This window comes from Chiroxiphia lanceolata, chromosome 26 (assembly GCF_009829145.1).
Source record: "Chiroxiphia lanceolata isolate bChiLan1 chromosome 26, bChiLan1.pri, whole genome shotgun sequence".
Lineage (NCBI taxonomy): Eukaryota > Metazoa > Chordata > Aves > Passeriformes > Pipridae > Chiroxiphia > Chiroxiphia lanceolata.
The window spans coordinates 1,721,461-1,731,564 of record NC_045662.1 but is presented as its reverse complement, the minus strand read 5'-3'; the positions used below and the strand labels follow the sequence as shown (position 1 = coordinate 1,731,564).

The 10,104-nt window shown below is 56.2% G+C and overlaps 1 protein-coding gene across 1 annotated transcript; it reads right to left on the bottom strand.

Annotated features, from left to right (window-relative positions):
- Window positions 1-806: 806 nt before the first annotated feature.
- Window positions 807-8,805, bottom strand: LOC116798533 (leucine-rich repeat-containing protein 37A3-like). Its single transcript, XM_032711029.1, has 13 exons — window positions 8,612-8,805; window positions 8,287-8,358; window positions 7,814-7,885; window positions 7,562-7,633; window positions 7,280-7,360; window positions 6,941-7,012; window positions 6,247-6,321; window positions 5,708-5,829; window positions 3,833-4,582; window positions 3,426-3,712; window positions 3,228-3,323; window positions 2,695-2,759; window positions 807-1,338 (listed from the first exon to the last, which is right to left on the bottom strand). Exons 1-13 carry the CDS (start codon window positions 8,803-8,805, stop codon window positions 1,236-1,238), a joined length of 2,061 nt encoding a protein of 686 aa, XP_032566920.1. The 3' UTR covers window positions 807-1,235.
- Between the last annotated feature and the right edge of the window lie 1,299 nt (window positions 8,806-10,104).

Here is a 10,104-nt window from a genome sequence, read left to right as displayed (position 1 = left end):
GGGACGGGGCCACAGGGACGCGGTGGGATGTCCTGAGCTGGGAGGGAGCGCAGGGAGCGTCCGCTCCGACCCCTGGCCCTGCACACACCGCCCAGCAATCCCACCCTGTCCCTCAGAGCGTTGTCCAAACCCTCCTGGAGCTCTGGCAGCCTTGGGGCCGTGCTCACTGCCCTGGGGAGCCTGGTCAGTGCCAACCACCCTCTGGGGGAAGGACCTTTCCCTGAGATCCAACCTGACCCTGCCCTGGCACAGCTCCAGCAGTTCCCTGGGTCGTGTCACTGACCACAGAGAGCAGAGATCGGAGCTGCCCCTCCACTGCCCCTCGGGAGGAATTTGAAAACACCGGTGAGGTCTGACCTCAGTTCCCTCTTCTCCTGCTGAACAAACCAAGTGACCTCAGCCTCCTCATACGACTTCCTCTCAAGGCCTCTCATCGTCCTCATGGCCTCCTTTGAATGCTAATATTCAGTGTCTTCTTTTATATTGTGTCCCCCCCAAACTGCCCCAATATTGCAGGTGAGGCTGCCCCAGGTCAGAGCAGAGTGGGACAGTCCCTTCCCTCTGGGCCCGATGCCCCCCGGGACGGGGTTGGCCCTCCTGGCTGCCAGGGCACTGCTGAGTCACGGCCAACTGGCCACCCACCAGGACCCCCAGGGCCCTTTCCCACAGCTGCTCTCCAGCCTCTCATTCCCCAGTCTGTACACACACACGGAAACAACCTCCCCCTGCGCCAGACACTTCCCCTTTCCTCCCCCCCCGACACCCGGCGTCTCACAGGACACTCTGGCTCCAGAAAAACGGGATTTATTGGGAGAGCATTCCCAACCGGGAAAGACAAAACCAGCTGAACAAAAGGGGCTGCGGGGAGGGGACTCTGCCACACGTGCTGACCCCCTGGACATTGCAGCCCTGGCAAGGCTGCGCGCTCCGGAGCCTGCGCGGCGGCAGCGGCTGCTCAGGACACCGGGGGCTGCCTGGATCACCTCTTCCTATTCCCTAAGGAGGAGCTTTGGAGGTCCCAGGGCATCCCACCCCCCTGTTCCCAGGTCCCCAGGGAGATCTATGGGGGTTCTAACCCATCCCACCTCCCTCTTCCCACCCCCCTGTTCCCAGGTCCCCAGGGAGAAGCTTGGAGGGTCCCAGGGCATCCCACCCCCTTTCCCAGGTCCCAGGGAGGCTCCTCAGGGTGTCCTGAGCACGGCAGCCACCTGCAGCATCCTCTCTGCAGAGAGGGGTCACGGAGTCAGCGGCCCAGATTTTGGGGGGCTGGAGGCAGGGCAGCGTCCGGCCAGGAGCATCTTGGCTCTGGGCAAAGGCATTTCATCAAGCTTCTTCCATCTGGAATAACAGAAAGGAAATCACATCCAAGGAAGTAACAGTGAAGGAAATAACATTCAAGGAAAGGGTCAAGGAAACATCAGTAAGGAAATAGCCAAGGAAACAGACTCCAAGGAAATAGGATCCAAGGAAATAAGACTAAGAAAATGACAAGGAAATAACAGTTAGGGAACTAGGTTTCAAGGATATAGCCACCAAGGGAATAGCATCCAAGGAAACCTCAACAGTTCCTATAGCAGAACAAGACCTGAAGAAGCAGCACAGGTATTGCTTGTCTTAAAACATCCATCAGGCCCTCGATTCCCAGGAAAACAACTCCCTGGATGTGCTGTGCAATGCAGAGTACTGGGGTCTGGAGGAAGAAATTTTCCTACACACTTCAACTTGCTGGGAATACTCTGGGTTTGACTTTGAAGTGGTGGGAAACAGGCAAGTGCTGGAAAGTGCCGTGGAGGGGAATGATTGGGAGAGGTGAGGGTGTGTGCAGAGGGGCAGCACTGGAATGTGCTCCCTGCTCTTACCTGCTCTACATCCTTTGCCTTGTTGTACTCCTCCTTCCTCCCTCTCCGCCACAGTATTTTAAAGAACCTGATAAAAAAAAGGGAAAATAAAGATCAAAAGTGAAGACAGCTGTTGATGGTGGTTGAGGGCAGAAAGGCTGAGTGTGCCCTGCCCTGTCAGGGAAGCAGCCACTGGAGGAGTCGGGAAGTGACATTTCCAGCAGGGCAAACCATTGGAGTTTGCAAGGGAGATGGGGTAAAAAAGGCTTTTGGGCATCATCTCCACAGAATTCCCTGCTCCCAGTCCATGAACAGGGAGGTTTGGCCAGGGAGGGCAGCAGCAGTGCCAGCACCTCTCCCTGCTTCTGGCAGGTGTTTCAGCAGAGCCTGAGGAATTTGGGGAGCCCCAGAAGGGACAGTGCTGGCTGGTGTGGCTGGGAATGAGCCCTGGCTGGGAAAGGCATCTGGAAAGGATGGGAACGAGTTCTTTAAAAGCCTCTCTGGGGAGCAGGGCAGGGAGAAATAGGGCAGAGCCGTCCCCAGAGGAGAGTCTTGCTGGGAACTGGAGCAGAGAGGGATTTCCTTGTGGTGGCAGCAATGTGGGACCCCCCAGAGCCCAACCCCCAGGCCAGCAGCGGTGCAGAGAAGGGCTGGTTGGGATGTGCTCTGACATCTGTGCCCATCGCTCCCACTCTGGGCTCCTTTGCTGGGTCTCTCCCAAAAGCAACGTGTTTTAAACACAGGCAGGGGAGTCTTTGGCAGCGGCTCCTGCAAGGCTGGGGGGCCTGGAGATGAGTTGCTCTTCAGAGTAAAGACTGTTGTTGGCACAGCAGTGGCACGAGCAGGGAGTGATTACCTTCTCAGCAATGATTTCCTACAGCATCGGGGTTGGAAATCATCTTCATGAGGCTCGGAGCATATCTGGGGATGGAGAAAGAGAGACTTGTAATATCAGATTTTTCTTGTCATGCTCTGCAAAAAAACGGAGGCCAAAAGGTTCTTCCTCCAACCCAGCCCATTCTACACACGTGCAAGTCTCTGCCAGCAGCCACAATTTTTACAAAAGACTGTCTGCCCTTCTCAGCTTCCTGTTTCCCCCTGCCTCCGGAACGTGAATGAACACCCAGAGCTCTCCTAAGCCCATTGCTGCATGGCTGAAGGCAGGAGAGCAAAGCAAAGCTTTGCTGGGGAGAGTCAGGACGGATGCCAGGACAAGCTTCCCCCAAGCAGGCTGAACCCTGCTGAGCTGGGGGTGTGGATGCTGCCACAAGCTCCAGGGTTGGCCAAACATCTCCTGTGCTACCCGGCACGTGCACGGGGCTCCTCAGCTGGGCTCTGCAGCTGCAGGGCTTGACTGACAGCTGTCTGTCAAAGGAGTTACTGGCTTACCTCAATGAGACAATGCAATATGAAATATGTAACATAGAAGATCAACACCAATATCGCAAACTGGAATCTCTCCCGGGACTGTTTCATTGCTTTCTGCTGGGACAAAATGAGACAAGTTCAGCAGGGGAGAGAGGGTTGCTCTTTCCATTCCCCATTGCCCTGAAGGACACATCCAGCAGTGCCCAGCAGCTCTCCTACCTCCTTTCTGTGTTCCTTGCCCTCCTCCAAGGTTGTGCGTCTGGAGATGTTCCCTCGCAGAAGACACTGTCTGGTGAAAGCAGAGGCTCCCTCGCTCTCTTGTCTCTTGCTGAGGAGATTTATAAGCAGCCCAGTCTTGGAGACCATCTTGGCACAGGCCAGCTGCAGCCCGGGCAGGCTGCAGTCCGTCCTCAGGGCTCGCTCCATGTGGGCCATGAACATCCGCAGGCCTTCGTCCGGCACCAGCAAGCGCAGGGAACGATCGACCGTGGTTTCAAAGTCCTCTCCTGGAACGGGCAAAACGTCTGGGCCCTCAGGGCTACCTGGCTTGTTGAGGAGCCTGGACCCTTCCTCTTGTTGCTTCCAGGCTGTCTCCATGGTGTCAAGGATGAGGGGGAAGTGCCCACCTGGAGAGGAAGGCTCTCCTTCAGCCCTGTCCTCTACCCTGCTGATTGCAGCGGGGCCGTTGTTAACCAGCGGGTCAGACAGAAAATCCAGGTTCCTGTTTAGACCCTGCTGGGCTTTGCTTTCTCTGCCTGTGGGCTCTCCCTGGGCTTTGGCAGGGCCCAACGCCTGGTAGAAAAGCAGATTTTGGCCAACCCAATACTGGCTGTCGGTCTTCTTGTGTTCTTTCTTTTTCCAAATGTATTTCCGTATTGGAGATGGAGCTACATCCACACCTTTGTGGTGTCCAAAGACAGAGTCTTCATCGGTGGGGTTTAACCCACCAGCTCCATCCCAGGGGTTTAATGCCTGCCAGTTCAAATGGGAGCCCTTCTGCTTTCGTTCCCAGACTATGATTGACTTTTGCTCCGCATCCTTCTCCCTGACAGGCTGGGGCTGGCGTGAGACGATGCTTTTCACAGTCATGATGTTTTTAGCCTTGTGCAGATTATTCTTGACATCATCATCAGCTGTTTTGCCTTCCTGCCTGGAGAGGTGCTCAGGGGGATATGAATTTGCTCTGGAATCCTTGAGGCTGCTGACATCCCCCTCAGTGCTGCTCAGGGTCAGGGCAACCCCAAGAGTTACAGTTCCATGGTCTCCCAGCGAAGGCTCCTTGGCCCTGAGGTTCAATACTGGGCTGCTCTTTGCTTTTCCGGAGGGCTCCACTTCCATTACTTCTCCCTGTGTCTGTGCCACAGGACCTGTGTGAGCTGGAGAACACCAAGACAGCAGATCAGCAACTCGGCACAAACACAGGGGCAGAGGTTTACCCCAGCAGCAGGAGCTCCTCTCTGAGACAAGGGAGTGGGTGAGGGGAGTGGTGGATGTGTTGGGGAGGGGAGAAGACTCCTTAAATCACTCTGATTGTCCCCTCAGGGCAGAACAGGAGAGGTTTCTTTTCTGGTGTCTCCCAGGGCTCTCTTTGGACGGGAGGGAAACATCCCAGGGAAATGGGTTTGCTGTTGGAGACTCTCCCACAGCTCGATGTGAGCCAGTGCTGGTTTCTAAATTCCCCAAAAAGCTTTGAAACTCCGAGTGAGCCTGGCAAGGAGAATCAAGTCTGACACGGGATTGTGGAATTCACCTGGAGCAGGAGCTGCAGGCTGTGCCTGGGCTGGGGCAATGGCTGGGTGGGGTGGTTGGTCACCCCGAGACTCTGCAGGAACCAGTGAAGAGAGAGAGAGCCCAGACTGAAGATCAGCCCAGAGGCTGCTGAGGCACTAACAGTGTTTGGTGTTCATCTAATGCCCTGCAAAGCACATGGGGGCTCCTGCCCTCTCTCCTGCACATGGGCAGGGAGGTGACACAGAGCCTGCAGAGCCTGTTGAGGGGCATCCACGCTCCTTCTGGGTCTTGGGCTTCCCAGGGTGGGTTTGAGGCAGGTTGGGGCCCACGTCACCGTGCCAGAGCAGCACAAACACTGCTGCACCCTTTGGCCACATGTGTGCTGGGTCAGGGACCCCTCTGGCCCCTGAGCTGTGACTGGCCTAGCAATGGTGGCACTGGAAAGGCTCAGGAGGTTCTCAGGGGAAATTGGGGGTTAGAAGCAGTGCCTGGGAAGGGCACAGGACAGGCCTGCTTTCCTTGGCCACATGCACAGGGTGGTTTGGAAGCTCCTGTGTTTGTTTAGCCCAGAGAGCTCTTTCTTATCCAGACAGTATTTGACACACCAGATATGTGTAATGACAAGGAACTTTCCAACCCATGCTTGTTCCAAGTCTTCTGTAAGGGGAGATCAGGAATTGCCCCAAAACGGGGCCGTGCTGCAGCATCTCCTCAGGCTGGAGGCAACTGGGCACATTTGAGGGCTCCCCCAACCTCAGCAGGACACCCACCAGCACACTGGGCACTGCTGCTGCTGCACAGGTTCTGGCAGAGGAACTGGATGGTCCTGCACGGGGTCTCGGTGCTGGCATGCTCCTGGCAGAGGCAGCAGGCCACATCACTGGGCAGTTTGCTAAAGACAAGAGGTTATTGATTGGAGGAAAACCCAGCGTCCCAATCCATGTCTCTGAGGCCATGGGGGGCAACCCACAGATAAGGCCTCGGGGATGTGCTTCCATGTCTGCCACAGCTCTGGAAAACTTCCCTCACGTGAATCCCAAAACACCAAAAACGTGATTTTTCCTTTGAAAGTGGAACTGGTCCCAAAAAAACACTTGAGAGAGAGAAACAGACCCGCCGTGATCTAAACCCCCCTTTGAAATTCTGCCTTGGAGCTGCTGAGTTTGGGAGGTTCCTGGAAGTCAACAGGAACCCTAAAGCTTCCTGGGGTTGTTGTGATTTAGTGGCAGAGGGATTTGTTTCCCAGGCAGCCCCTCTGTCTCAGCACTGAGGCTCTGCTGGTGGCTGGCCCTCAGTCCCACCTACTCACAGGGTTTCCAAGTGCACTGTTGTCTGCAGGAGCAGCAGCAACGTCTGCGGAGTCACTTGAGTTGCACTCAGGTCCCTGCGAGCATTTCAAAGACCACATTCAGTTTTCAGGTGACATTCCCACAGCTCTGCTCTGAGAGCAAGCCCAGGCCCCTGAGGAGCGTGGGGGTGCTGGCAGAGGGATCCACTTCTGCCTAATCAAAGACAAGCCATTCAAGACCCCACTGGCCTTCTGCTTTGCCCTGCTCCAAACCATGGCCTTGCAATCAGGAGGGGACCCTGCAGCTCTCGGGGCAGACAGATGCCAACAGAAAGGATTCTCCAGCTCCAAACCCTCCTGCTCTTCCCTGGGGGCAGCTCCAGTCCCTGAAGGAGGCAGGAGCCCCAGACTGCTGCCAACAGTGCTCAGGCAGGACTGGAGCATTCCCAGAGCCCTCTGGCCACTCCGTGGCCCCAGACCTGGATGGTCTCTTGTTTCTGAAAGTTTCTGTCCCAGCTGCTTGGGTGCTTTGCAGCTGGGGACACACCACAACTGATTGGACTTGTTCTGCCAGTGCCAGGGACATTTGTGCCTCCAGCACAAAGAGGCTGGGAGAAGAGGCAGGTTTGCTCCTGGATCTCTGCTTTCCTGAGGACAGGCCACTGGAGAGACACAAAGATCTCTGTTGATCTGCTCCAGAGGAGTCAATACTTACAAATAGTTGACTGAAGGCAGCTTGAAGAATGCTGTGTCAGCAATCACGGTCAGGGGGTTGTGGCTTAGGATCCTGAAAAAGCAACAGAGAGCTGTGAGGGGTGATGGGAAGGACGTGAGCTCTGTGGGTCAGGGCAGGTGGGGATGGCCTGGCTGGTTCAAGGAAGCCCTGGAGAAGAGAAGCAGGTCAAGGGAAAGGGGCTTTCTGGCTGCAGACTCCTGGTGCTCCCTGGCTGACATCCACAGTGGGATTCAGTACTTTACACAGGGCAGAGCAGCTCTGCCCCACTGTCCCTGCAGGGTCTGGCTCTGATGGGCCTTTGGACCTTGTCCCACTTACAGCTCCTCTAGAAACTGCATCCCGTGCCATGCCTGGAAAGTGCCGCTGTGGATCTGTGTGAGGCCATTCCCACTGAGGTTTCTGGGGAAAGAGAAGATGACAGAAATCAATCGGGTCTGTCCTACAGGATGCTGGGGCAAAGAAGGATCCCTTTGGAGGAAATGTGCTTTTACCAGGGGACATTAAGTGACTGTGCTGAAAACAGGAGCATTTTCTAACACAGAAAGGGTTCTAAACAGAAAGATTTCACTAAAGACACCACAAAGAAACTTCCTGACTCACAGAAGCCTCAAGAAAGGCAGTGGCTCAAAAGCACCTTCCTCAATCAACAGGATCCTATTGCCAGACAAGTCCCTGTTCCAATGAGAAGACAAAATGTTCATTCCATGGGCACTGTCCTTTTGACTTGCATTTGCAGCCTGGAACCCAGGAGGACAAAGGCCACTTGCCCAGGGCTGGGCTTGCCCAGAGCAGCAGGGCCCCAAGGGAGGGGGAGGCAGTAGCCCGGCATGGTGGGCAGGGGCCAGTGCTTACAGGTGCTTCAGCAGGAACAGCCCCTCCAGGGAATGGCTCTTCACTGCCTGCAGCTCATTGTCCCTGAGGACTCTGCAATGACACAAACGGACAATGGTACAGCAGCCGCTCCACAGGAGGCAATGGCATGTTCCTGGGAAAATACCCTGCGGCAGCTTTCCTGAAGCAGCTCTTGGGGCCCCTGCAGGGATGGTCCCCACTCATGGCCAGCAGGCCCTTGCTCCTGGCTGGCTGGAGCTGGGCGGAGCCTGATCCCTGGGCAAACAGCCACGGGGACGGTCCCGTGCCCGGCACACAGCTCACGGCGTTTCTTGGCATCCTGGGAAGGCCTGGGGAGTCACAGCCCTCCGTGCGGAGCAGCCCAACTTTGACTTCACTTGGGAAGGAGTTCTGTGGTGCTGCTGCTCCAAAACCAGACCAAAGGATGGAAAACACCCCAACTGCTGACATTTGAAATGCTGCCTGGCACTTACAGAGTCTCAGTCCAGGGGTATTCCTTCCATGCTTGTTTAGCCAAAGTAGCAATCGAGTTGCCAGTGAAATCTCTGCAAAGGAACAACAGACCCCTGAGGAAAAGCCCTTCCCCTGCCCATTTGGCTGTGGAGCTGGAAGTGGGATTTCCCTGGAGAAGGCACGGCTTGGCCAGCCTGGCTTCACCCTGACAGTGCAGCACAACCCCCCAAAGGCACCGTGTCTCCTGGCAGTGACTCTGCCGGCTGTCCCGGCTGGGCTTTCCAGCAAGAAGAAGGCGTCGAGCAGGGGAAGCTGGAGGGGGTGTGTGGGGCAGCCAGGACTCACAGGACGGTGAGGGCCCGTCGGGGGGTGGCCGGGGGCACGGTGGCCAGGCCGGCGTGGCGGCAGTCCAGCAGTCCACGCCTCTGGCAGCGGCAGGGGTGCGGGCAGAGCTCCTTGGACTCTCCTGGGCAGGGAGTCACTGCCAGCAGCAGGGCCAGCAGGAGCAGAGCACGCACGACACGTGTGAGGAAGTCCATGGCGAACCACGACTGGCTGGAGTCGCCTGGGATGCAGAAAGAAGGGCTTGCCTTGGTGGTGTTCATGTCACAGTGGGGATGGTGACGTCACAGTGGGGATGGTGACGTCACAGTGGGGATGGTGACATCACAGTGGGGATGCTGACGTCACAGTAGGGATGCTAATGTCACAGTGGGGATGCTCTTATCGCAGTGGTGGTGCTGCATCAGAGTTCACAGCTGGACTGGAGTTCAGGCGACTCTGTCACCAAATGACTCTGCCATAGAGCCATAAAACCATGGAATCCTGGAATGGATTTGCTTGGAAGGAGCCTTAAGGCTCATCCAGTTCCCCCTGCCACTTCCACGGGCAGAGGCACTTTTCACTAGAGCACTTTGCTCCAAGTCCTGTCCAGTCTGGCCTTGAACACTTCAGGGACAGGATGGGGGAGCCACAGCTTCTCTGGGCAATCTGTGCTGGTGTCTCAGCACTCTCACAGGGAAGAATTCTCCCCCAATACACAATCTAACCCTGTTCTCAGTCAGCGTGAAGCCATTCTCATTTGGATTGGGTTTGCGTGGCCAGGTTTTGGGAGTGGAGGGGAGGCTACAGGGGTGGCTTCTGTGAGAAGCTGCAGGAAGCTTCCCCCATGTCCAACTGATCCAATGCCAGCCAGCTCCAGGACGGACATGTCTCTGGCCAAGGCTGAGCCAATCTGAAATGGTGGTAATGCCTCTGAGATAACATCCTTAAGAAGGAAAAAAAAGTTATTGCACAGGTGTAATTGCAGCCAGAGTAAAGTGAGAATGTGTGAGGGGAACAGCTCTGCAGACACCAAGGTCAGAGGAGAAGCAGGGGCAGGAGGTGCTGCAGGCTCTGGAGCTGAGATTCCCCTGCAGCCCATAGTGAAGACCCTGCTGAGGCAGCTGTGCCCCTGCAGCCCAGGGAGGACCATGGGGGTGCAGAGATCCACCTGCAGCCTGTGGAGGAGCCCACGCTGCAGCAGGTGGATGCCTGAAGGAGGCTGTGAACCATGGGAAGCCTGTGCTGGAGCAGGGAAAGGACTCTGGCTCCTGTCCCTGAGCAGTGGCCGAACAACGTGGGATGAACTGACCGTGTCCCCCATTCCCGTCTCTCTGCGCCGCTGGCGCGGAGGAGACAGATCCCGGGAGGGAGGGAGGGGTGGGGGAAGGTGTTTTTAAGATTTATTTTACTCCTCATTTTGGCGCTCTGATTCTGTTGGCGATAAATGGAATTACTATCCCCAAGCTGAGGCTGTTTTGCCCATGACGGCAATTGCTGAGTGATCTCTCCCTGTC

What these genes read in the sequence shown, in the direction of transcription:
- LOC116798533 (XM_032711029.1), bottom strand. Translation starts at nt 8,805, where the DNA reads ATGGACTTCCTCACACGTGTCGTGCGTGCTCTGCTCCTGCTGGCCCTG. An exon ending in CTGCCTTCAGTCAACTATTT is followed by an intron (nt 6,322 to 6,940) that starts GTAAGTATTGAC and finishes AAATGCTCGCAG; the next exon opens with GGACCTGAGTGCAACTCAAG. An exon ending in TATTGCATTGTCTCATTGAG is followed by an intron (nt 2,760 to 3,227) that starts GTAAGCCAGTAA and finishes CTCCATCCCCAG; the next exon opens with ATATGCTCCGAGCCTCATGA.